General features: G+C 30.6%; 1 protein-coding gene across 1 annotated transcript in view; it reads left to right on the top strand.

Moving 5' to 3' along the window:
* The first annotated feature begins 3,587 nt into the window (after positions 1 to 3,587).
* Positions 3,588 to 26,853, top strand: part of MetRS (methionyl-tRNA synthetase 1) — a 90,224-nt gene continuing 66,958 nt past the window's right edge. Inside the window, exons 1-6 of the mRNA XM_035372069.2 lie at positions 3,588 to 3,763; positions 4,112 to 4,187; positions 11,129 to 11,207; positions 13,016 to 13,132; positions 16,160 to 16,235; positions 19,480 to 19,589. Coding sequence (XP_035227960.1) covers positions 3,664 to 3,763; positions 4,112 to 4,187; positions 11,129 to 11,207; positions 13,016 to 13,132; positions 16,160 to 16,235; positions 19,480 to 19,589 — 558 coding nt within the window. The 5' untranslated portion in view covers positions 3,588 to 3,663. The remainder of the gene's footprint in view (positions 3,764 to 4,111; positions 4,188 to 11,128; positions 11,208 to 13,015; positions 13,133 to 16,159; positions 16,236 to 19,479; positions 19,590 to 26,853) is intronic.

Genomic DNA, 26,853 nt, shown 5'->3' with positions numbered 1-26,853 from the left:
AAGGTTAAATTCATTAATTCTAATCAGTATGCACTAGCAAAGTAAAGCACTGTGGTTTTACATAATTTCTGATTAAGCTATTGAAATCGTACAAACTGAAATAATTCTTGCATTTAAACTTGTATTACAAATTAAGATTTAACTTGAAATTAATGTAGATAATTACTGAGAGAATTGAATTTTTGTAGTGTACTTTACGTGAAATGAGATCACTTGGGTCACGTGATGTGAACCGGCGAATTAGGATGTTTTACCATGAAAGCATAGTAAATTCTTAAATTAATGTCTTTTTGAAAATTTATTGGCTTTTTTACAAAATTTTAAATGACATTTAAATGTTTATACCTTTAAAGTAAAAAATTCTTAGAACTAATATTTGTCTATATTTTTATGTGTATACTGTGTGTTGTCGCTAATAAAGTCTGCTTGGCGTGATTTGCGCTGGCGAAACGGAAAAATACCAAAATTTGCATTCTATGAAATTGTACTTTTTAAATGATAAAATTTTAAAATCTACAATCTGAATATTAGAATATGGTTGGAAAATTACCATAAAATTTCTTGTTTCTACCAAAACGCTTTTAATATTCTGCGATGGAATGGGATAGTTCTTTTGAAAATTATATTATGGTACTGGAAATGGCTTCTTGTTTGCTTAAGAATTATAACCAGATAGTGAAGCTCTTACAAAAAATTTTATCTGATTAATATAATTTATGCCTTTTTTATAATGAAACGGCTGTTGTATATAATGATTGTAGTTGTTTAAGAGGTATGCTATATTTTCCCATGAAACCATTATGGCATACTAAAATTCATTTGATAAGTTTAATTTATTTTTGGCTGCTGGGTATTATATTTCTATGCAAATACATTATGGTATACTGATGATTATCGTCAAACTCCTAATATTTTTACTCTACTTTCGACCATTTTTGGCTAACAAAAACTGATAACAATGTACATTAGCCCCAATAATGGATAAGCATGATATCAAAACATACTCATAAATTCTCGGTAGTTTCATATAACACTGAGAAATACTTAATAAACCACTTTTATCTGTTGATTATCTAACCAAATAAATAGCATCTGTTCCTCCCAAATTTCCACAAATAATTTTTCAAGGTTTTTTTTATATGCTATATCTCTATAGTTTCTGTTGATCATGTAACTTAAAAAGAAATATCTGTTACAATAATTTTTGAAAGGACTATATTTCCATCAATATTCTTGACTGACAAGAAAATATGTAGATAATGTGTGGAGTTATTATAGCATAGGGAAAAACATGACACCAATTTTACAACAAATCTGGGCTAATCTTTGGAATATGGATACAGTCAAGTGTGTGCGCAATGCCATTTTTGTGCAATTCTAGGATGTTTTTTAAGTGAAAATAGGTCGACGTGTACATGGATGATACCGTGTATGTGCAATTCGTAAAAACGCGGCAAGCAGTGGGCGATTCTGCCCTTTGTCCCAATTTCGCACCTAATCTTCGTCATGATTAAGCACTTTTATTCCATAAAAGTTCTAGCATAAGCGTAATTCGGCTAGCAGATTGTTGGAAAAAAATGTTGGAAATGTTGAGTAAAAAAAAACATGCCTTTACTTCTTGAAAACAAAATGGCGTCCGAACAAAAACTAGCAGGTTGCTGTAGCAGGGTTGGTCGCCAAATTTTAGCCAAAAAATCGTTAAGTTACCATAATCCAAAGATTAACCCAAATCTGAAATTTTGTTTTGTGAGTCTTTGGTTAAACTAAATGCTATAATTTATTTAGGATGAAATAATTCTTTGGCATAATGTGATTCATATCATCTATGTTGCTACAATTCTATTTCAATACAAGACCATCATATCAGTGTAAGATTTCCTATGTGGAGACTTGGTTTCTAATCTTTGTGTAATATAATACAGAGAAGCTCGTACTGTGAATTCGTAAGTATAATTTATTCTTCTATTAGATTGGAATGGACTCTGTGTTTTCATATAGAATGTTTCATATTCAAAGATGTTGAAGTTCATACAATGTAATTAATTAATAGACTTATCACACAGACCTTTTTAATAGACTTATTCTTGAATTTTTGGCTCAGATATAAAGTTATTAATTAAAAACAGCATTAGAAAAGCAAAACTGATTAAAAGAACACTTCCATTATTTTTAAAATTGATATATTTAAATGCTTTTGTTCATATAAAAACAACAATAAACACATTTCTAAATAATAAGATTATTAAGAAAATTTGGAACATTTATAAAGGTTTGCAAGGACAACATGATCGATTTTGTTATAAATCACATGGTTTTGACATGTTTTCAGTATGCTCCTGCCAGATTGGTAGAAGCCTGGTGATCCTGTTATGAACAAATCTTAACAGATAAAGATATAACATGTGAATATAGAATCTAAAGAAAAAGTAAGGTTAGATTAGGCTATTTGAATATGGCTAAGCACATTGGTTATCAGCCTGAAGAAGAATGCTTTTATGAAGAACTTTATAGGGAAAACTGGTTCGTATTCACAAAACACATGCAAAAAAATAAAAACTGCACAGCCAGCTTGTTCACCAGGATTTGAGCTGAGATTAAACTACCAGTATTGAGTTGTTTAAACCACTTGTAGGACAAAACTAAAGAAAATGCTTGTAATATCATGTAATCAAAAGTTAACTGCATGTTATATGCCACAATTGCTTTCTCAAATACTGAGGTAGGTAATACTTAATCTGCTTTTTTTTTTTTTTTTTTTTCTTTTGAAATGTTTGGTCATGGTATTATTCATTGCATGTATTTTCTATAATACATACAGAATATTAATAGTTCTATAACAAGTGTCTTTTTTCATTTTTAAGTGCTTTGCTTGTTGATATTCTCAAAATTGCATTTGATGATTAGTGCTATCATGTGTATAATAAATACAATAGATGCATATAATAGATCAATATATTTTTAGTATACATACAATGATTCAATATCATTTTTATGGGAAAAAAAAGACACTTTTGACTGCACAGATTTTCTAGAAATCCCAAGTAAAACACATATGAAATCATTTGTTTACAATCAGTGAACGTTAAAATCAGCTACCTGTCACAATACAATAAAACAGCGACACAATTTCCTACAACAGCCAGCAGTTCCTCCTTTACATGAACAAGAATTTTTTTAAAAAAATTTTATTTGTCCTTTTTGAACAATGAAATGTCCTTCGATTTCATACGATCAGGACGCTATAGAACTTATCCTTAAATAGAAAGCCAAAACTTGTACATTGGATTTCAAGTAAAATTCCGTGCATACCAAATGATCAGCTTTTTAAAATGTTCTCTGCTTCAGTAATACAGCGAGAATTTACGCCTCCTTGAACAAAATCAAACATTTCGGAAGAGCTAAGTAACTCCATTTTTGAACGTACGAAATCAGATCACAAATCAAAATACCGAGTTTTATCCGCCATACTAATGTGTGAAAGCGCCATCTATAGGTGAATTGAATCGCGGATAAACCTTTCCTTCGCACATATGCTTGATTTTTCGCCCATCAATGCAGAAAGACTTAGCGGGTGCAAAACAAGAAATCTGTATACTTTGTCTGTCTGTTTTTGTCTGTCTTTTAAACGTGGAAATTGGATGCAATTAAATCGTAAAACACACAATGAAATTATACATTGATGATAATTGCAGTATTAGTTCCTTAAAAATTCTAGCCATTTCAAAGTTTTATTGCGTAAACGTTAATGTTTCTCCTTCATCTGGTAAGAGAGTTATTATTTTTTTATAAGTTGGCTAACATTTGACAGATTTGCATCATTTTGAATTTTGTAATTTTTTTAAATAATACCCGGTGTTAATGTAACCAAAACTAGTAGGATTGAGAAGAATTGAATTTATGTAGCTTTTTGTCGTTAATATAAGGAGTATTGAATTATTAACCTTTATTTTTGTAGCAAATTTTATTTCGTTATTTGATGTAGGCTTATAAATAATGATCAATACATTTTATGAATATATATATACAGTTGTGGGTAAAACCCAGTTGTGAGATTATTGTTATTTAAATTTTTTTTGTCTTTTTATTAATAGTATTTTATTTAATTTTTTAGGCATTAGAAATTCACGGATACCTATTTTTGAAGCATCAGATGGTTCATCATATTTTTCGGCTAATGCGTGTTGCAGGTATCTTTCAATTTTGGAATTGTACCTGTTTATGTACATTAATATTTTTGTGAATAGTAATGTATTTCTCTTTGTAACTGGAAATCCTGGAAAATCCCTTCATAAATATAGTTTTCTTGAATTTCTGGTACGTTTACACTTGTTATGTAGTATTAATATGGCGAATATATTTGGTTGTAATCTGATGTTTCAGATTGTATTTTTGATGTTATGCACATACTTTTCCTTTGTTTTTAAGAATACAGTGCCAGTTTTGAAAATAACAAAGTTAGTTGAAAAAGAAGAAACTTATTTGTTATTTGTATGGTTGTATCTTAAAGTATAGATTTGAAATTGAATTTCAGGTTTTTTTTTTTTTTTTTTTTTTTTTTTTTTTAATGGGATAGAGTTCACAGTGTGGTATATTATTTCTCTTATATTGCTATTACAAAGCACTCATTTTGCTACTGTTTCCTTGTGAGTGCAACGGCAAAATCTTGTCATCTAGTCTTGTCAAAATAATTTTTAGCATTAGTAATTTGTCTAGCTGGTCCTCAAACTATCATATTCTTAGCTCTGGGATATAATAGGTTCTGAGACTATAGTGGTAGCTTTAAAAAAAAATAATGAAATGACAAGAAAAGCAAAGAATGATGGAGAATTTTGACATGATGGGAGACTTTTGAAGACTGATTCTATCTTTTAGTTACCTAAGAAATTTATTTGTTATTGTTGTTAAGGAAAGAAGAAATTTTATTTTAAATAAAATTCATGAAGAAGTCTTCTGAAAACTCCACTTATATATTGATTAGTATGTATAATATGTATATACACAAAGAAACTGAATAAGAGGCAAAAATTAAAAACAAATTTGTCTAATCTTTGGAATATGATAACAGGTAGTTTGGCGACATTTTGGTGAGGCGATAAAGGTTACTGCCTAGGACTTTAGCAGTGTACATGGATAAAGTCAAGAGTGTGCACAATGCCATTTTTGTGCAATTCTGGGATTTTTTTTAAGTGAAAATAGGTCAAAGTGTACATGGATACTGTGTACGTGCAATTCGTAAAAACGCGGCAAGCAGTTTGCGATTCTGCACTTTCTCCCAATTTCGCACCTAATCTTTGTCATGATTAAGCACTTTTGTTCCATAAAAGTTCTAGCAAAAGCGTAATTCGGCTAGCAGATTGTTGGAAAAAAATGTTGAGTTTAAAAAAAAAAAAAAATTTAATTTCGTGAAAACAAAATGGCGTCCAAACAAAAACTAGCAGGTTTCTGTAGCAGGGTTGGTCGCCAAAAAATCGCCAAGTTACCATAATCCAAAGATTAACCACAAATTTTTTTATACCCGTCCTGCACTATAGCTGTAGGATTGAAGTAAAATAAACTTAAAGCATTAAAAGTAAATTGGAGTCAAAGCAAGACAATTTCTCAGCAATATTAATAATTGCATCCTTGTGTAAGAGGTTTAACACAATATCTAAACAATCCAAAATAAAAATGAAATGTGTTTAAAGTACAGTGATGACCATCGAGGAATATGATAGGAATTCTTCAGGACCACATCACCATATTCATTTAATAATGCTGTATAATTTAACATAATCTGGTTATGTAATAAAAATAAGCATGTGTAATGTCTTTGTGTTTATTTTTGTACTCTTGCATTTTATGGTTACCTGTTGCAAGAATACTAACACTTTATTTGACTTCGAAAAAAGGGTACTTGCATATTATTTTATTGACCATGAAACTGTTGCAAGTAGTGTGATTTAACACCAATCATAGATAAACATGATGTGTCAACACATAAACCTGTGCTTTCATTTGATATATCCTGATTAATTCTTGATAAGCAACCTTTTTGTGGATAAGGGTGTAAATTAACTGTTATTGCTATATATATATATTTGTATTTAAAAAAATTAAATTGAGAGGTGTAGATTCACTCCGCTTCATCTACTTCACTTCATATAGAGTCGAAAGAATTAACCTCTGTTGGCTGGAACGCAACGTTTTAATAAAACACCTTGAAATAGTTTTGCGAAATCTTATGTAGATAGTGACCTTCCTCTTGTGTGGAAGGTCAAGTGGGTAAAATTTCATCAATCTATCTTCCCTCATTTCCATTTCCTGCCGGAATGATATTTTCAGTTTCATGTGTTATGCAAAGTAGGATAGGATGATACTATTTAAGCTGGTGTCTGAGTTACTTCAGACAGAGTATGTTCTGCTATTCGACAACATTATTCCTCTGATTAAAGCTTTCTATTTTAAGGCCTTGCGTATTAATTGTCGGTGATAGGGCTAACAGCCAACTAGCGTTAATTATCCCTCTGTAACTTCGTCTAATTATTTAACTTACGCGTAGTCTTAATTTTATATTTCTATTTTGAATTGCAGCCAGAAGTATTAGCCTAAGTTTGTAAGTACCAGGAGTGCCGTCTGTAAATTCTTCCTTAAGTTGAATAAAGGGTGTAACGTCTTAAGCTATTTTATCGACCCGCACGAAGTTCTCAGAAAAGGAATGACCACCTCAAAAGTTCCCACGGACAGAGTATTTCTCAGCGAATTCTCGGAAAGAGGAAGTGACTAGCAGTCACAAAACAATCTCAGCATTTTGTTCCTCTTATAGTTGTTCGAAAGGAGACATTGTTCAGTTCTCTTTCATCAGTTTATAGGTTCAGTGTCTCAGACCACCCGGTTTGAAACCCCCAGTTGGAATCGAAAAGTTCCCACGGACTTTTTTCCAGGCTGTCTTCATCATATCCCGTTTTTAATCAAAGTGCTCTCGCCAATCAAGAGTCGCTTCTAAAAATTACAGACAAATAAGGGTCCTGGAAGTTTTTCTGACACGCCCAGGACAACTTGAACAAAAAGTGAGAGTTAGTTGCAGTAAGTTAGAGAGAGAAACCTTCTCTCGGTTTTCTTCCAGCTCGGCCACGAGCAAACTTTTGCTTCGCTCTGCGTAGAGCGACACTAATATTTTTGCATGAGATACAGTGAGGTAGCCGGGTTCGCCGCTACCTTACGAAGAGCATCCTGCTCTGACTCAGCTCAGTCCGGCAACCACCGGCTTTGAGATTTGATTTATTCAAGACAGCCTCATCTTGAGCCTATCCTCATCTTGAACTATTTCTAAACAAGAACTTTCATCTAAACAGGAACTTATTCACCCTACTGTGAGAACAATATTTTATTATAAGTTTATTTATTTATATTTTTCTTGCATATAGCCTAGAAAAAACCGAAATAAAATCAGTTACGCTACCTTTTGTCTTTCGAATTCGTCACAGCTATAGAGGCTATGTGTAAAAATGGTGGCAGCGGCGGGATCCTGAAGGAAGAAGTAATTGAGACTTTTCTGTTTCCCGCGAAGTGTCAGCTGCAACAAAGACTGTATGGAAAACTGTGTGCAAAAAGTGCCTGCAAAATGACAGAAGTAAATTTCCTCTTATGTGGACAATAGCAAGTTTCAGCGATCTCTGAATCCGATATAATCTCTGAATACGCGTTTGCGGAAAGAAGTACCTCCAACTGTGACACCTACTATGAAGTGATTTGCTGCATCCTGAATAGTGCTCAGTGAATAGTGATTTCCCTGCTAAGTGAAAAAAGTGTATTTTCTTTACGAAGTGATTTGCTGCATTCTGAATAGTGTTCAGTGAATAGTGATTTCCCTGAGTTTTCCTGAGTGAGAAAAAAGTGTGTTTTCTTTAGTGATATAAAAAAGAAAACAAATAGTGCCATATTTACGATGAAGTGCTTCTGAATTGATTAGAAAAATGTGTGTCTGCTTGTCTGCAAAACGGGGTATGTCAATTTGGCCATTAACCTTTGTAGAGGCAATATTTACTTTATTACGTGAAATTGCTGTGTCTGATTTATATGTTTAAATTGATAGGTCACTCATAACCCTGAATGGTTTTGAGAAACCGAATTTTAGTGTCAAATTTTCAAATTTAAGAGGCATGTGTTATTTATAAATTAAGTTCTGTTTTGCTTTTGTCGAAAAGTATTTTAGAAATTTGCTTATTGTATTTAGCATTATTACCTGTTTGAGCTGAAATATTTTATTTAAAATTGTACGCTGAAATTATTTGTTCTAAATGGTCTTTACTTCTTAACATTTTACTAATCGCAAGTAGTCTGTGTAAAGCATATCATAAATTTCAATGTTATTTTGTGTTATTCTTATTAATTCTAAAGTGGGAAAGATTTTAATAGTAGTCTATGTTAAGCATATCATAAATTGCAATGTCATTTTGCGTTATTCTGTTTAATTTTAAAATGTGAAAGATTTTGATAGTAAGCAGCTAATACTTTTGAAAAACTATTTTATTTTGTGTATGATCTGAAATTTTGGAATTTGAAATATGTCATATCTTAGGAAGGGCAGGAAACAGGATCTCATAAATCTGTCTGAGGAGTTAGGTTTAGAGATTCCCCCCAATGCAAAAATACAGGATTTTAAAAACCTTACTGTGCAGAGTCCTCATTATGACGATAAATTTGTCGAGGTCCCGCTAGAGTCCATTATTGAAACTCGGATGGAACAGCGTAGGCTCGAAGAAGCCGAACAGCAGAGACTAGAAAAGGAAAGGGAGAGAGAGTTGATGGCTTTATTGCCAATGGACATTGTTTCTATTATTTTACGAGAACCGGAAGAGGAACTTGATAATTACGCTTACGTAAAGAAAATTCTTTTACAACGTTTCAAGTTGAGCCCAGAGGCTTTTCAGGTTAAATTTGTTCAGCACCAGCGGCGTGCAGGTACTCGATATAAAGATTTTGCCTTCGAGCTGAGGAATTATCTGGATGAGTGGTTAAACGGAGCGGAAGTGCGAGATTTTGATTCGCTAAAAGACTTAATGTTGACAGACCAAATAAAACGTCACGCAAACGGCGAAATTTTTATTTCAATGGTATTTTCATTTTTAGTAATTTATCTGGGCTAAAGTAAAATTAAATAATAAATAACAGAAATATCTTTTTTTCCTGCAGTGATCTCTTTTAACGGTTTAATTTCTTTTAGTTGTGTTAAAGAAAAGAATGAAATGCTTCAAAATATATGCAACTAAAATGGCAGAAATTATCTTTGTGTCTTGCATTTGCTTAGTATGCACAAAATTAAAAAAGGAATTGTGTTGAAATAAGTAGTTTTATGATGAAAATAATTTTTTCCTTTTCATAGGTAATTGTTAAAAAAATGATTTGATTCGCAATAAAAGAGTAAAAAAGCAAAATCGGTTTGCAACATATTTTAAATAATTTAGCATAAAGAAAATATTTGGCTGTTACAAAAGTTTTCCGCCAAAAACATTCTTAATAATGTTAAAAAAAATAAAAAAAAGAAAGCAGTACCTTTAGTGTGAGTAGTAATCACCACCCAAATCTATGATTTTCTACTAATGTTTTGGTAGTTTTTCAAAGCCTTCAGCCCAGAAACTTGGTGGTTGAAATCCAAAAACAGATCAACCTCATTTTGGATGTCCTGTACAGAATGCAAGATAGCACCAGCAAGATGTAGCTCCAAGTGTGAAAAAAGGTAGAAGGGCAAAGGAGCGCTGTCAAGGCTGTAGGGTGGTTGTGGCAAAATATCCCATTAGAGTCCATACAGAATTCAGCCATTGAATGCAGACACATTGGTCTTGCATTATCTTGATAGAACATTAGCTTTTTGAGCCAGAACTCAATCTGACATTTTTCCTTGATAGCAGAGTCAACACGGACTAGCATTTTGCTATACAACTTACTGTCGAGGGTCTTACCTTTATCCAGATAATTTTTGTGGATAATATCACGGCAATCTCACCTGATATAAAGCATGATCTTTTTGTTAGTCAAATTGCTATTTGCGACACTGCCAACAGGCTCACTGAACGCAGACCAACCTTCTTTTCAACCTGTGGTGTTGAAGTAAATCCACTTTTCATATAAAATGATGATCTGGGCCAGAATTTTGTCCTTGCATTGATATTCGAGCAGATTAGTGCAGGCCCAAACACATCTGTCTTTATTTGCTCCAGTCTGCTCATGTGGCACCCAGAGAATGAACTTATACATCAAGTTTTTGGGATGCATAGTGCAACTAATGGACATGGCACTAATGTGTGACTCCTTATAGTTCTTGTAGACAAGGCTCATCAATATCCATAGGCAGGCCAGAGTGCTCTGCTTCTTGAATGTTGTAGTCTGTGTTTTTGAACTTTATGATTTGGTGACATTCTATAGTTGACTTTTTGCAACAGAACTAGAAGTAAATGATGGTTCTTTCTAGTAGCCTAGTTCCATTTCAGACACCTTGTACTTAATGATAATGATATTTTTACAAATTTCGTAACACAGTGTTCTAAAGCAAGTCCCTTTCTTTCAAATGTCAAAAATTGTTTGAGAAAATATGGTTAAAAATGCCAATGTGACCTGTTCGTGCAGACTATATTTGCAATGGTGGGAGACTTTCGTTAAAACCCGATATTTAGTAGTTGTAATTAATTATTATTGAAATGGTTTAAAAAGTAATCCTTATTTGTATGATATTCATGTAAAATGTCATAATTGAGTTAGAGAATCACGTAACCGGTAGTGCTTTAATTGGTAATCATGTAACCGGTAGTGCTTTATAATTTAATTTATTTCCATGGCTACTAAAGATGCAAAATATACTTTCACGCTCTTGCTTTTTTTTTAAATGTGAATTTCATCTTGATTTTTTGATAAATTGTTATGTAATGATCTGTACAAAGTTAATTATACTAAAATTAATTGTGTATATCTTTTCTTAAATTGTTTCTTTAGCTTTATATTTTATTTTAATGTTTTTAATTAAATAGTTATGCAGTGTATTTTTTTCCAGTCTAAGTGTCTGTTATAATAAATAATATATTTAAAATGTAATTTATTTATGGTTACCTACAGTAAATATGTGATTTTTAAAACTTAATAAAAATGCATTTTGTAGATATTTAGTTGAAGTTAGTGGTAATCCTGTAAATTATGAAACTGATGCATGGTTAGAATGGGAATCTTCTACTTTGCAGGTATATATATTTTTTGAACTTTAAAAATTAGATAGTAATTAGGTAGCATTTAAAAATTAGATAGTAATGAATTAGTAGATATGCTTTATCTAATTGAATATATCTTTGTCACCTACAATTTGTAGTAGATGAGTGCTATGGTTGTGACACTATTTCTTGAAGAGAATATATTGTCTGCAGTTAAAAATGGTGGCATATTCATGTAGCATCAAACCTGAAAGCTGCTGCTATTCTACAGTTATGAATTTATATAGGGATACATTTCATCATTTTGCAATGAATGTCTCCTGTTCTGAGTCCTTTTGTAACCATATGGTTCTGTTTGGATAAATTAAGAATCAATATAGCCATTGTTTTATGTTCTGCATGTTTCACACACAATTCTTAAGTCTTCAAATATTTTATCAATCACATACTTGGATCTTGGCCTTTATATATCTTCACTTTGGACATAGTAATTTGCATATACATTGCTGCAGCTTTCCCAAATAGGAAATTATTTTGTTATCGTATCTCATTTAGTATTTGTAGAAAAGGCAAGTATGTATCATTCTTTTTTGAATACTAATATTATATATAATTTATATTAAATAAACATCAATTATATGGCTTTAAATGTATATTAATGCAGCTTCATCTGCTTATAGCATTTGTAAAGTAGTGTTTAATATAATGACTTCAATTTCATTATCTGCTATAGATTTATACTTAAAAGATGAAATTAGTTACTTTAAAAGATAATGTTTAAACATTATCATTGTTTAAACATTAAACAATGATTTCTGAGTATTTCTGAGTGTCTTTATAATCTCATAACTCAGTTACTAAGTTATAATGTTATTATTTTGTTCAACTGCTAACTGTGTAATTTAAAAGAATTTTTCTTTTAAAAATTCTTTTATTTTTGTATATTGTGTTTATATAGTTTAGTGATTCTTGAAATGTTTATATGAAATTTGGTACTGTTCTGTTATCCGAACCTGATTCAGATCACCAAAATATGTACGACATCGTTTAGTTGAAGAAACATCCAAGGGAAAAAATAACATAATAGATAGTCATACAATTAGAAATTTTTAATATAAATTAAACAACTTAACAAAGAAATTAGAAAAAAAATTAGTTAGAGAATTTAGTGAATTAAGATTAATGTGGAGGCATGAAACTGCAGATATCATTTAAATTGCCTGAAAAGATTTGCATTTTAAGATGCTGCTGTTGCCACATTAACTTAAATAAGAATCTAATTGTTCACATTCAGTGCCGCGTTGAAGTCTGTTTTTCATTATCCCATAACTTTTCAAAAGTTTGAGTATGGTAACTAGTATCGATAAAATTATACATATGGTTAATGCAGAAATGTTCAAATCCGGATCTTCATATCTCCATTCGGGCGCTTCTTTTGAATTGCAGTAGAACTTTATTTTATGGTTTTCATGCACTTTCTTTCAAAGTGAATGATTCTTCGTTCCTGAGGAAATTATATGGAAGATGTATCATCATTAGGTAAATTCCAAATTTTCAACTCCATGGTAAATACAAGAATCATAAAAACAAAAGTGACCATTACATCTTTAGAATTTGTATTCGTTTTGCCGATTTTGAAATGCATTCTTTTACTTTTTTAAAATGTAAACATTGTAACAATTTTAAAAGCAAACATTGGCGACTTCATGTAAATCAATCTCTTGGCGAGTTTAGCAGAACATTTGGTGACGGCTCTGGTACCAATAATAGAACAGTAACGAAAATTTAATGGATCTATTTTTTTTTATAATAGGTAATAATATCTTCTTTTTTGTTTTTAGCCATCAGTTGGACTTTTGCTGAAAACAGGAAAAGGTGAAACTATACCAGCAGATTTTAAAAGGAATTTGATCTATTTAAATGCAGTTCTTGGGAAACAAAATTATTTTTCAGGAAAGGTATTGTAATCACTTGCAACAAGCTTCTTACCTTTGTTTTTTCAAATTTTAGGTTTGATATAAATGCTTTTTTGGGGGGTTCATGAACTTTTAGTTAATGAATGAATCTTTCTCAAAATGTAACATTTTATAGATAAGATTTGTGTTGTATGATAGAAGAAAAGTTATTTAATCCTTAAACAAAGAGGTGGGGTCTGTATGACCGTGCCAATATTTTAGAACTGCGAAACTGCTTATAAGTTATATAGTTATTCTTTTCCTTTTCAGTACTTTCAAGTTGACATAAAATATAACTATTCCTAAATTGTTATTAAACTTTATTTATCCATTAGCTTTTTTTTAAATAATTTTTTAAATTGACTTCACCGCGTTTACGTTACTTTTCTCTCGCATGAGGAGGATGGCTTTATCACTACTTCGAATTTGTATAATAGTTTAACTGTAGAGGTTTGACAATGTAGTACTTTGACACACAACGTCGCGGTGCGCAATGAACTGGAAGTTGATCTGTCAGCACTATTCTTATCTTTCGGGCAGATGTTTTTATTTTATTCGGCTTATAATTCCTTACTAAATCTAGAATTTTGTCTCGATGTACTCCGTCTCTGATATGATTTAAATAAAATTCCTTGTCATTATAAATAACAAGAATACACATCAAATAGTTTTCTAGTTGCAATTTTCTAATTTTGACTATGCGTAATGTATGCTTTACGCATGCACGCATTGAAAGAAATGTTTAATAAAGTAAACAAATAAATATTAAGCTTTTTTTTTTTTTTGGTAAATTTTGATACCCTTTAGATCATAATTGCTCTTTATTTCATAAATTATGGTTTCATATTTTTAATTTTATAATTTCTGCGTGCTATCTTACCAGATTTAAATTGATGATCTAAAATCTGAAATCGCCGAAGTTCCGATGAGTTCGGATTAAAGATTTTTTGACTGTATGTGATTTTAAATTAATTTTTTATGCTTTAAGTTTAAAGTTTTAAAAAGATTTAATTACTACAATATAACAAGCGGCTCTACTCTTATATGCGCCCTAATTTCACCAAATGTGGCGATATATGTTCTGCGCTGGTTTTTGGCGCGATTGCGTGTTGTATGGCAACCTTGTTGACGTTGAAAAATCTTTTGCTGGAGTGGTTTAATTACTCTTTGGTTCGTGTCGTGCATATTTTGAAATGGTCCATGTTGCAATGATTTCAGTCGTGTATTTTAGATTGTGTGGAAAGTAAATTTAGTGTTAAAAGGTGCGATGTTGGAGTTGTTAACGAGTCTTATGTTCACATGTGTGTTTATGAGGATTGAAGTGTATTTTTGGAATTTCTGTGGGACTTTTAAAATGGAGTTCGAAATGCGGAGCTGCTATGAGAACTCAGAGGGGCATTTCTGATAGTTCTTGGGCAGATTTGCAGTCAAATGGTTGCTGGTAAAGTATGTGGCTGTCAGCGGAGTTTAAGATTTGGATTGTGGTTTTGGTGTAGTAAGTTAACTTTGGAGGAAGTTTTTATCGTTAGCTTCGAAATTTTGAATCTCAGAAGGACATATGGTATAACAAAATCGTGGCATTTTTGGTCAGAGACGCTGTATGACTGGCGAAATTTTATTCAGGAATGTATTATGGTAAGTGCATTTTGTTTTACTGTTTTTATTTTGTAGAACGTTATGTTTATTGTTTTTCTACTATACATTTTTGTTATTGTTGTTTTTTGAATTATTTGTAATTTAGTTTAGTTTATTTGGTTGATTTGTGTGCAATGCCTAGATTGTGCAATTTGTAGATTTTTTTAAAGTTTAAACAGAATGCTGTGTACATGGTATTCCTTGAAATTAATTGTTGTTATGTTAATTTATTGAAGCGAGGTGTGCGTAGTTTATAGATTTCTTCACTTCCTAGAATGTGCAATTCGTAGATGTTTTTTGAAGCTAAAACATATCCCTGCGTACATGGATTGTTGTCAAATATTTTTGGTTAGAAACTTTACATTTTTGCTATGTAAATTTTTTTGTTTTCATTTCGGATTTTTAGCTTAAATTGTGTCTTCAAAACGTGGTTTTTGCATGTGCAAAAACTGCATTCTTGGAGACATTTTAGGCTTAAAATTCAAAATGTAGACAAAAAATTTAGGTAGTAATATGACGGCGTGGAGTTTTTGGTGAGAAATTTTGGCGACTTGAGGGCACATATAAAAGTAGTTCCTAACAAGAAAAGTGTATTAAAACTTATATAATAACAATAGTACATTATTTTAAAATTTAATATTTTTAAAATACATAAAATAGAGTGTGGTCTGAGAGACCCCTGTCTGTATTTACGTAACAGGAAATGAATGTCTGTACTTAATGGTTAAGCTCTAAGTATATAAAAATGTTGGAAAAGAACATAAATGATTTGTTAGTTCAGTAATAAGAGTTCTAATCTGCAATATAAAGTTTACAAGTTCAGTTCCCAATTGAAACATCAACTTTGCATTACTTTTTCTGAAAAAGCACTTTTATGTTAGTTATAGGTAAATAATAATAAAAACTAAAATTTTTTTGTCACTTTGATCTAAATACATAGTGAATGTATTAATATGTAGTTTTATTTGTTATTTAAAGTGCAAATTAATTTATTAACTGTGATTACCTTAGATATTTAAACATAGAAAAATTTTCTTTTTTATAATTGGCATTTTGGACTTTTTTAATAAAAATTTTATGTAGAGAATAAACAAAAATACATAGAACAAAACATTTAATGATCAGACATAGAAATTCAAGGATAGTAAATATATATTGCTCATCATGAATTATATGTGGCTGATTTTTGCAAGAGGTGGCAAAATCTCTTTTCTTTTTAATGTGGCAGATTTTTAATTATTTGTGGAAACTGTTTCAAGAAAATCCCTGATTAAGTTTCATTATTTAGTTTTTAATCTATATTTGTTCAAGTCTAAATTAAAAATTTGGTTTTATTATGTAGAAATATTGAATATTCTTACAAATAAGATATATGCGTATTTTTTTCTCTTTCAGGACTCGCTGAATGTTTCTGACATTGTCATATGGGCAAATTTGTACCCATTATTTAAGTCATCACTTTTATCAGATGGTAAACTGGCTTAGTGCTTTTATATACTAGATTTTTATATGACCTCCTGTTTCTGTAAATCTTAATAATTTCTTTTTAAAATTATTTTTTCCAAGCAATATAAGTTTTTCTATTGAATAATTTTTATTTTTAATTCATATGAAGGTAAAATTAATAACATTAATATTTGTAAAAGTCAACTAATTTAATCTTTTTGCATGCATATGAAGTTATAATTATCTAATCAATTAATTTAATCTTTAATCATCAACTAATTTAATCTATTGCATGTACATGAATTATAATTTGTTTAAAGATTTTGTATTATAAAAGGAATATTCAGCAAATTTGACATACAGCTTTTATATTTAATCTTTTCATTACTGTTGGTATTTTGCATTTAACAGGATTTCTCTCAGTGCCAAATATAAATATTAACAGGAAGTCTACCTGAAAGTAGGAATGACAATCCTTAAAGATAAATACAGTTTCATGAAAGGAATGACTATTTTGTGGTGGCAGTGCAACATGTTGTGCTGCTTATGCCACTATCAACTCCAAAAAAAAGTTTGGTGAAAGGATAATTTCACAAAATGATGTGCTAATTGGCCTCCGAGAAGTTGTGATTTAACCCTTTTAGATTACTTTTGTGGAACTATTTGAAATCAATGGTCTATGCAAACAAACCATAAACCTTTAAAGCATTAAGAATAAACATCAAACACTGCACACATGATATTAGCCCGCGTTATTGCATACTGTGATTGAAAACTGGATTCATCAAATTTGCTTGTGTGCACTAAAACAAGGTGGTAGCAGGGTGGGAGGTGGAAGCATAAATCTATTTTCCAAAATGTAATGTCATAAATTTTTCTTCAAAATAATGTAAAAAAATTGTTGTATCTGAAATAGTTTTTATATTATTTTGTTTTGGAATCATATCATATTCATGTTGAAATACCCTTTATATGTAGTGACAAAAGAATATTGAGATTTCAAAGTTATTTGATTTCACCTGTGTATGACTTACAATTACAAATCACACATGAAATAAAAGGATAACACATACAGATAAAAAAAATTCGGTGTAAGAATCTTTCATCATACAATACAAATCCAACCACTAGATAAGTTTTCTTTCCATACAACACTTTCCTATTATCATATTAGCAATAGTTGCTTTAATTCTGCATTACAGTTTGAGTAATCAGTAAGTACTTCTGCTATTTACAGTGGAGATTCATGTGCAGCATCCTTGGCAAAACCCTGAAGGAAAAAGGTCATATGGGATCAAATTAGGTGACCTTGGAGATCACAACAAACATACTCTGTCATTCGATCTATGCGATTCAATATGGCAGCTGGGGTCTATGTTATTCAAACATTATTTTACAAAGAGGGCATTCTACATTATTGTTAAATATTGTTTTCTTCCAGCATATTCAGATAATTAGCTTCTGTCACACTTTCTTGAAGTTTCAAAGTCCATAAAGTTGCCATCAATATATTGCACAGGAAACATTAAGATTTAGGAAGATTTTTCATATTATGCATGCTCATGAGGATATCTGGATCCCCATATGTAAATATTCTGTGTCTTAACATAGTCTGTAGGATGAGATGAGGATTTATCACTGTGCACCATTCAATCAAGAAAATCATCTTCAATGCTGCAACTTTGAAGCATGCAGTAAGCTTCAAAGGCTCTAAAGGCTATAAACACTATGTATGTAAATGCAGGTATTTGTATAAAACAGCCCATTATGTCATCACAAGCATTGCTAATTCACAGTTGCCCTTATGGGCAGATATTTTAGAAGAATGTAAAAATCTTCTCAGAAGTGTTTTACGTTCTTTGAAAATGCTCATGGGGTCATCTATTATTCTCTTCCTTACACAGACATCCAGTGGCTTCAAACTGCTATACTATGGACTAATGCTACCATCACTTAGGGTTTCACTTTTAAACTTTCTATGGCATGCATCTCAAACTGTTATAACAAATTCATACTTAGTAAACTGCAGAACACAGAAGGCTTTCTCCTTAGGCATTGCCATCTCTGCTATTATAGGACCGTCAAGCATTAAAGCAGAAAAACAATCAATAAGCTCTCAACAAAAGCTTTTATTCTTCCTCTTTGGTATTAGCCATGAATGAACACTGTCTGTACCTCATCTTTGAGAAATTATAAAAAATTTTAATCTGTATATTTTTTGAGCACCTAATATGTTTATAAAATCAATATTTGGAACAAAAAGGGTAACTGAAAATTCTGGAGGAAAAATTACTTCATCAGTATTTGTTCTTTCAACTTTCTGATGATGATATCATTTCATAGCTAATCATAAGTTGAAATTACAGGTTACCACATTTGTGCTTTGGTGCATAATTTTTTATTCGTGTCCAATTAAGATCATAGAAGATATCATTTAATAATTTTGCTAATTTTTTTTCTAGTTGCATAAATTTTTTACAGTATCTGAATGTACCTTTTGTACATTTTATATAGTATGTAGAAATCAGCGCTGTAAAGAATTATTTCAATTTTCAGTGCTTATGTATTTTCTTGTTGACCATGAAAGTTGGCAGAGATCATGCCAAACGTGAAGCAACAAATCCTTCTTTATTTATCACCAGTTACTGTTTATTTAATTAGATAATCAACAAATACAACTAATGGATATAACATATAAAAACATAAATATGATCTCAAACTTTGAGATTATCTGACAAATGAGTTTTATTAAAACAACACTAATAATTCTTGTGGCCATAAATCCCTTTTGGCATATAAAACAGCAATAAAATTTTCATTGTTTTTGTGAATGCAGCATCACATAGATTCACTTATGTACAAATCCAAGTGATGTTGCTGAGTTCTTCATTAACTTTTATTGCACTTTACAGTCTGTATATGTTTTGAGTGTGTGCACCAGTATAACCTGCGCTATAACTTTGAAAATACTTCATAGCTTGCTGTTCTGTAGAAGGTGGGTCCCAGATTTAATAATTTTTTTCCAAATTCATAAAAAAAGCAGTAAACTTAAATCTTCTTTCAAAAAAAGTTTAAGTTTTGGGTTATATAAAACCAAAGCAAAGATCTTATGAGTGTATTGTGACATCATGCTTTTATCCATTACTGGAACTAAGCCGCACTGTTTTTATTTGTTAAAAATGGTCAAAAGGAAAATATATAAGTACCCAGTTTTCATAGTGTTTTAGTGTTGTGGTAATATATGCATAAAAATTTATTATCTGTTTTAGTGTCTGATCTTCCAAATATCCAGAGATGGATCTTAAGTTTAAAAAATCAAGATTCTTTAAATAAAGCTTTCTTAATTATTTTTGGAGATGCCAAATCTGAAAATTTAAAGGTAAAAAAAATTGTTTATTAGTATTATTATTTTCAGAATTTTTCAATTTAGTGTAATTAACATTTAGTATGCTGATTGTGTGATATCCCATTATAAATGCTAATTTTTATTCCATAAATTATTATTTCTGATGAGTTCAAATAAGCACTGAAATTCTTTTTATGTCCGAGTTTGAACTTCGTGTATAAACTTAATATATCTCATATACTCAAAATTAAGCTTCAGAATGTAACCAATTTTAAAGGATTGAATAAATTTAAAGAAATACTAAATTTGTTTCAATGTTTTAAATTTTAATTCTAATGGGTAATGTATAAATTAAAAAACAGGTTTAATTATTCAATATGTATTAAGAAAAATGAAAAAGATTATCTATCATACTGATGTATGTTAGTCCTCTTCTTTTTATTTTTTGTCTAAATTACCACTTGAAAATTGTGATGAAAAATTATGCTCTATATATCTCATGAGGGAAGGATAAAAGAAAAAAAAAAAAAAAAAAAACTTAAACTATCAGCAAGCATATATGAATTTGTATGTGTTATGTATTTATATTTTAGCTCAACCATCTTGATGTAAGTCTGTAAATTTTCAGAATGTTTTCTACTCTAGCAACCATGTAAGCATTACAGTTTGTCGGTTTTAACAAGCAAATATCAGCATTTTTGCACGTGCATGTGAATTTGGAAACTTGCATTTCAGTGAAACCATCTTAATAGAAGTCTTCAGATTTTCAGAATGTGTCAAACTCTTGTTGCCCATGTGCATAACAATTTTTCCTGTTTTAACAAACAACATCAGCATTTCTTTATATGAAAATGATGACACTGCTTGTTAAAACTGAAGAGTGTTTTTTTCGGATGAATTTTTCATTTTTTGTGTTGTATTCTTAGTTCCAGTGTTTTTTACAGACAAATTGTAGTATTTGCTTTACTTAAGCTTTAGAATATGACCTTGTAAAATTTTCCTACAGTGGAAGAAACTTCATTAAAATTTATTTGGGTTTACAGTATTTTACTACAAATAACAATTGTATTGTGAAAACAGTTGTACCGAAAGGGAACAATTGCTTTGAATCTATTTTTAAAACAATAATCACAGAATTTTCACCAAAGCAAAAGAAGAGAAAATCCCTTAAGTATTGATTGACTTTTGGAACAATTAAAATGTGAAATATGCATGCAATAAATTTTACACTGATATAAGATATGTGTTCCCCCCCCATCTCTGAAAGATTGCCAAATTTTGCTCAAGTAGTTGTACTAATTACATAAGTATCAGAACTAATGTTAGTTATTTCTTCAATACTCTTCATTCTTAGCATTATATTATGTTGCTACTCATCACTTGGGATTATTGAAAAAAGCAAATTGTTGTTTTAAAAAAAGCTAAGTAATTTTAATCTGAGTCTAGGACAAGTTTTTTAACAATCTTGAGCTAGGAGAGAATTATAGAATATGTGTAATTAATGACAAAAAATGCGTTTTGTAATGAATCTAAATTTCAGCACTACTCTTTATGGTCAACTGTCGTTTATTTCTCCTATGCTAAATCATGACATCTTGTTAAAATAAAAAAATGACTTATATTTTTTATACTGTGCTCTTAAAATTTATTCATAGGCATCTTTGTTTATGCATGAACTCAGTTATTTTAACTTGATTGCTATTGACAGAGAATTTTCTGCAACAGTCATCGATAAACCCTTGAAAAATTTTTGTACTGCTATTAACTTTTTGAGACCGGGGCTTTGGTAGCAGTAAAAGCCTTGAAAGGATGGGGAATCTTGAACCGAATGCTTTCCCCTCTTTAAGAAATCACCTCCTATTTGCAACAAGAATTCTTGTGTGTAGTTTAATGGATTCTCAGAGGGGTGCATCTATGTCGCAAAAGGAAGGGAAGTGTAGGGATTAGTCACCAGACTTCAAGATGCCTTTAGTCACTGAGGAAAAATTTCATATTACAGTTGTTCCGGATTGAGACTACTGGGAAATGTGTAAATCTCCGTTGAAGAAAATGCCATTCTTTATATTATAGGATGTTACTTTCATTTTTATAAAATTTTGGTTTGAATTTCAAATTACACTGCTAAACAATGTGTCTTTACTTACAATAATTATTTCTATCATATCTTTATACTAATGTTATTTCAAAAAAATATTTCACCTATTTGTTTATTTCCTTGGACAATTTAAAATTTAACCAGTCTTCATCTCAGTCTTTTTTTTTTTTTTTTTTTTAACTGTTAAATGTCCTTATAATTTTGAATTTGTTTTGGTATATATTATCAAATATAGTTATATCTTTGAACTTTCTTCCATACAGGGAATAATTCAAAAATAAGCACTTAAAGCTATAGAAATGATTAAAAATAAAGTTCAGTGGAACTGTTAAAATTATGCTCTATAGACGTATGAAATTTTAATTTTACATAATTGTTCAAAATCTGCTTGATAACATACTATTTAAGGAGGAAACTTTCAGAAAATTAGAATATAACTGATTTAATTAAAAATATTTGTATTTTATTATAGAAGTTTACTGTGATGGTACGGTACTGCAATGTCCAACTACATAAGTGCTACTAATTAAAATTCAGTTCTTTTCCAAAATTAATGCATAATAAAACATATGTTCAAAAACTGTTTTTTTAGAATATTTTAGTTTTAAAAATTTGAAAAAAAAAAAAAAAAAAAAAAAAAGATTATTTAATCATGTACTATTTTATACTGTTTATTGAAAATTAGTAAGTAATATATTTCAAGTGTTAATAATAGAATGAATTTAAGTCATTAAAAATGTCAAATTATTTAGTATGCAAGCCCATAATTCAAAACCTAAATTCCATTTGTCTTTTTTTTCCATTTGTCTAAAACTAAAGTCCCAGCCTCACTAAGGGAACGTGTTCATTCGGTTATCAAAATTTAGGTAATTTCTTAGCGCAAAGAGTTTTTCAAATTGAAGAGAAAATTGTTTGTTATGCATAGTGTTTGCAAAAACTGTGGGACAAAAGTTACACGATAATTAATTGCTGTCTTCAATACTGTATTATGTTATTCTATATTATGCTACGTAATTTAGCACATTAAGAAAAATTTCCAGATAATTTCAGGTGCCAGGTCAGCAAAATTCTCTCCTGTTTGAAATTGTCATTGCCTGTGAATTTTCTATTTCCTCTATTGTTTAAACCAGGTCACTTCAACTCCAGACTGTCTTTGTAGCAGCTTTGACATCAACCATGGCGGCATATTTTATATGGTGGAATTTAAATTGTACGATATATTTCCGAGTAACTTTACTTGCAGTTACTCAAAAAACTTCATTGTCAGGTCATGCAAAATCTATACTGACATAGTTGAATTAACTGTTTTTCTCTTTTTTATTGAAAATTTGGCAGCTATTCATTGGTTTCATTAGCACCTCATTAAAACCATTAACTCATGCTGTCATATTGAAACTATTTCATAACTGAGTGCCCAAAGTATGCCCCTAGGAATTTGTCCTTGAACGTAGTTGCTGAGATATATGTCTAATGAATGACAAAGGCATTCAATTACTTAAAAGGTCAAGGTTCAGAAGTTCAGATGGGGAACATGTGTTGTCTTAGAACAATGATTTGTATATTATTTGAGAGCTTTTACATCTTGTATTCTCGGATCTCAATGGACAGTGAAATTTCACAAATGCTACTCTAATCCATTCTGGACATTTTACTTCAAAATTATTTGACCGTGAAATCGAGACATTGATACAGAGGTACCTTTTAAAATAACAGTACATGTGGAATCTAATGGCTAGAGATGACCTTTCAAACTGATTGACTAGTTTTAGTGTATTTACGATTTCCAGGTTTCAGACTGAAATTGTGAAACTACTGTTGTTTCTTTGACACAAAATTTATATTTATGTTCTGGTGATTTGTTTGAATAACCGTACCATCACAGTAAACTTCCATGTGTGAAGGTCACTTCAGCATAAACAGATATGTATATAGAAGTAAAGACAGACAGAACTGATAAGAATGTAAGAAAAACTGCTTGTACATGTATACAAGTATGTGGGAATTTATATTTATTTATAGAAATGTATACCTACATATCCATGTAGTATATATGTCTGCATTGATATAATATGGTATATAAGTGCAAGTATGCACATAAAGTGGAAAGCATGCGTAACTTTGAATGGGAATAACATATATACAGACACGTACATGTACACACACAGGCACACATATGCATTTATATATATGTGTTTGCGTGTGGATTTATGCATACATGTATAAACATACGGATATATGTATGTGTATATATTTCATCATATAGCTCTTGAAGAAGTTTTCGTATTTCTTCTTCAGTCAGACCACTTTTCCTCCTTTTTGACATATTGCTAGAAAAATGTCAAAATAATTCCTAAAAAACTTACGAAAATATGCAATATTCTGAAGCAATGCAAGGCTCTGTTTACAATTTGCAAACACAGTCATCACAAATTCTGTAGCTATGTAGTTACAAGAATTAAAAGGGAAAAATTGGGAAAAACCCGATTCTTAACATAAAGGCCTTTGAAAGAGATAAGTGGTTAAAACTCCAGGGACATCAAATTTGACATTTCACCCCACTTTTTCAGCCTGGAAAATGGGGGAAAAAGACGGCCACTAAAGTGGACATCCCCATCATTTCAAACAGAGGACTCTATGGCCACTATAATGGCCTGCAGTCTTCAAAAGGTTAAAAAAAAGAGGAGAATTCCACTATTAGAAATAAGCATAACTTTGTTGTTATTCCATTATATTTTTCTCTCAATTAATAAATTGCTCATATTCTTCAGACGTTCAATATTTAGGCCATTTGTCCTCTATCAATAAAATGTATTATTCTGGTCTTAAAGATCTGATATATATTCTTTGAGAATTTATAGCGTATCTTCTCAGTATGGTTTGTTATGCAATGGTCAGACTAACAGAGAGTTAAAATTGTGTGTCAAGAAACACAAATATTATGTTCAAAAAGGAGAAATAAGCAAATCTTTGATGGCTGATCATAATTGACACTTAATAACTATAATTAGACACTTAATTACTATTTTAATTTTGATTCTGAAAAAATTAGTAATGAGTCATCATCAGTTGATGAATTTTTTTTTTTTTTTTTAAACTTTTTATGGTTATCTACTCATGTTCACTTTGCTCCGCCCATTGTTTTGATGTTTAAAAACTGTTGTTGCTCTCTTCATTTTTTTTTTGGGGGGGTGAAACGCACATGAAGAAGAGGTAACTGTTTGATCGTTCTTGAAATCTACAGAGCTTTATGCAAAAATTTACATCAAACTAAGTTTCTTTTCTGCCTATAATTTGAAAATCTTAGGACCATATCTAATGTTGTGCACCTAAACTTAGATAGTTGTACTTTCCAAAACTGTGCTTGGCATTATGAATTTTAATTTTTATGCTAATGCATAGTATAAAAGGAAATATACTATACATATGGACCATAATACTGAAAGCAAAATACATGTTTGTAATTTGCAGTCGAAATTTGAAATCTCTTAGAATATTGCTACATCTGCTAAACCTCAATAAACATTGAATATTGTGGTGCCTGCTACTAGCTATTCTTCAATCTCACTAATTAACGAATGAAATTTCTTTTTATTATAAAAAATGCTATTTTTATGTTAAATGATTTTGTCTGACCATGACAAAATCATGGAGTATGTTTGAGATAGGACATAATATGTTTAGTTAGGTGTATAATATGCTATTTTTATATTGATTATTATATATATATATATATATATAATTAATGTTTAATTAAACTTGTTAATATAATCTCAATTTATATTAAAGAACATCTATGCAATGTAAAACAAAAAAAACTTAATGGCGGAACAGCTCTTAGTGAGTCATGGCCTGCAGTTCTTTCTTGACTGTGGGTATTTGGGGTGCATGAGTATATACCCTGGATAGGTGGTCAGTTTGTTGTAGGATCCCTGCTGTTTAGTCCCAAGTGAACTTAATATTCATTTTACCAACCCACTCAAGAGATGAAAGGCTGAATCACCTTGCCCAGCCTGGGGATTAAACTCCAGACCTGTAGTGCTGCTGTTCAATGTGCTTGCCACTGCATATCTATGCAATTTAAAGTTAAAAAATATCTGGAATGATCTAATAACCAGACCTCCTGATCACAATCCATTATGTAAATAAATATATAAATAAAACTAAAATAGCGAAAAAAAAATTCCCTCCCTGCTCTCTTAGTGTAGGATACTCTGGATGTCACTTTCAATCACCTGCTGGCTAAGGAGCTGCTCTGTGACAAATGACATTGAACTGATTGACATAATTTTGTTACAGTGCAAAGTCCAAGATCCAGTCTTATCGGGACTTGGTGATACCAGATTTGGGATTTTTGTGGAAATTACATCATAAGTTTAATCTAGAAAGATGACATATAGAAATCATAAAATTAAAAATAGGAAATTGTGAAGTATTTATGACATTAAGGGAATAAAAATCCCCCCCCCCAAAGTCTAAATACTTATTTGTTTGCTTTATTAAGTATTTCTTTGAATGTAAGTTGTTTAATTTGCCTTTTTTTGTGTGTGGGTGTGTGCTGATGCTTTCTCTTTACTTCTATAGATAGGTATAATTTCTTGTTCAGTTACAAAGTTCCGTTGCTTAAGTTATTTTAATTGCCACATCGAGAATTCCCACTAAATTGTCAGTAGAAATTTTTTCGTTCCCAATGATCTCTCTGTCACTTTCTTCACTATCTGTAGCCATATTTTTTTAGTTTAGAATGATACTGCAGATTTCGTTGTCCATTAGTTGATTGATGATTGGATTTTCATTGCAGTGAAAGTTATATCATCTTCATTTATTCTGTTATATCATCTTCATTTATTAGCACTTCTCTATAAATTACATTAATTGGAAAATTTTTCTTTTTGTTTGTGATATCTAAAAACCTTCAAATTCTCAGCTACTATCATAAAGCATAGCTAGTGTCTGCTACAGATTATTAGCAATGTATCATAAAAATGGCAACTTGGGATGTAGTTCTACTCAATTTGCCTTGTTTCTATCACATGCTGATGCAACTTATCTTGAATTATATTAATTTAGTTATTTATTGCACTTAACAACTACTTGTCCTACACGCTTGAGACGGAATCTTAAAAAAAAAATAGATTTTGCATATACTTAAGGCTTATCCAGGACTGGCACTAAACATTTTGTGTTCAGTGCAGTCTCTGCAGG

This window comes from Stegodyphus dumicola, chromosome 9, assembly GCF_044657685.1.
Source record: "Stegodyphus dumicola isolate Sdum_Otavi_A_Nest chromosome 9, ASM4465768v1".
In the NCBI taxonomy this organism is placed as follows: domain Eukaryota; kingdom Metazoa; phylum Arthropoda; class Arachnida; order Araneae; family Eresidae; genus Stegodyphus; species Stegodyphus dumicola.
This window is presented reverse-complemented; position numbering and strand designations above follow the sequence as displayed.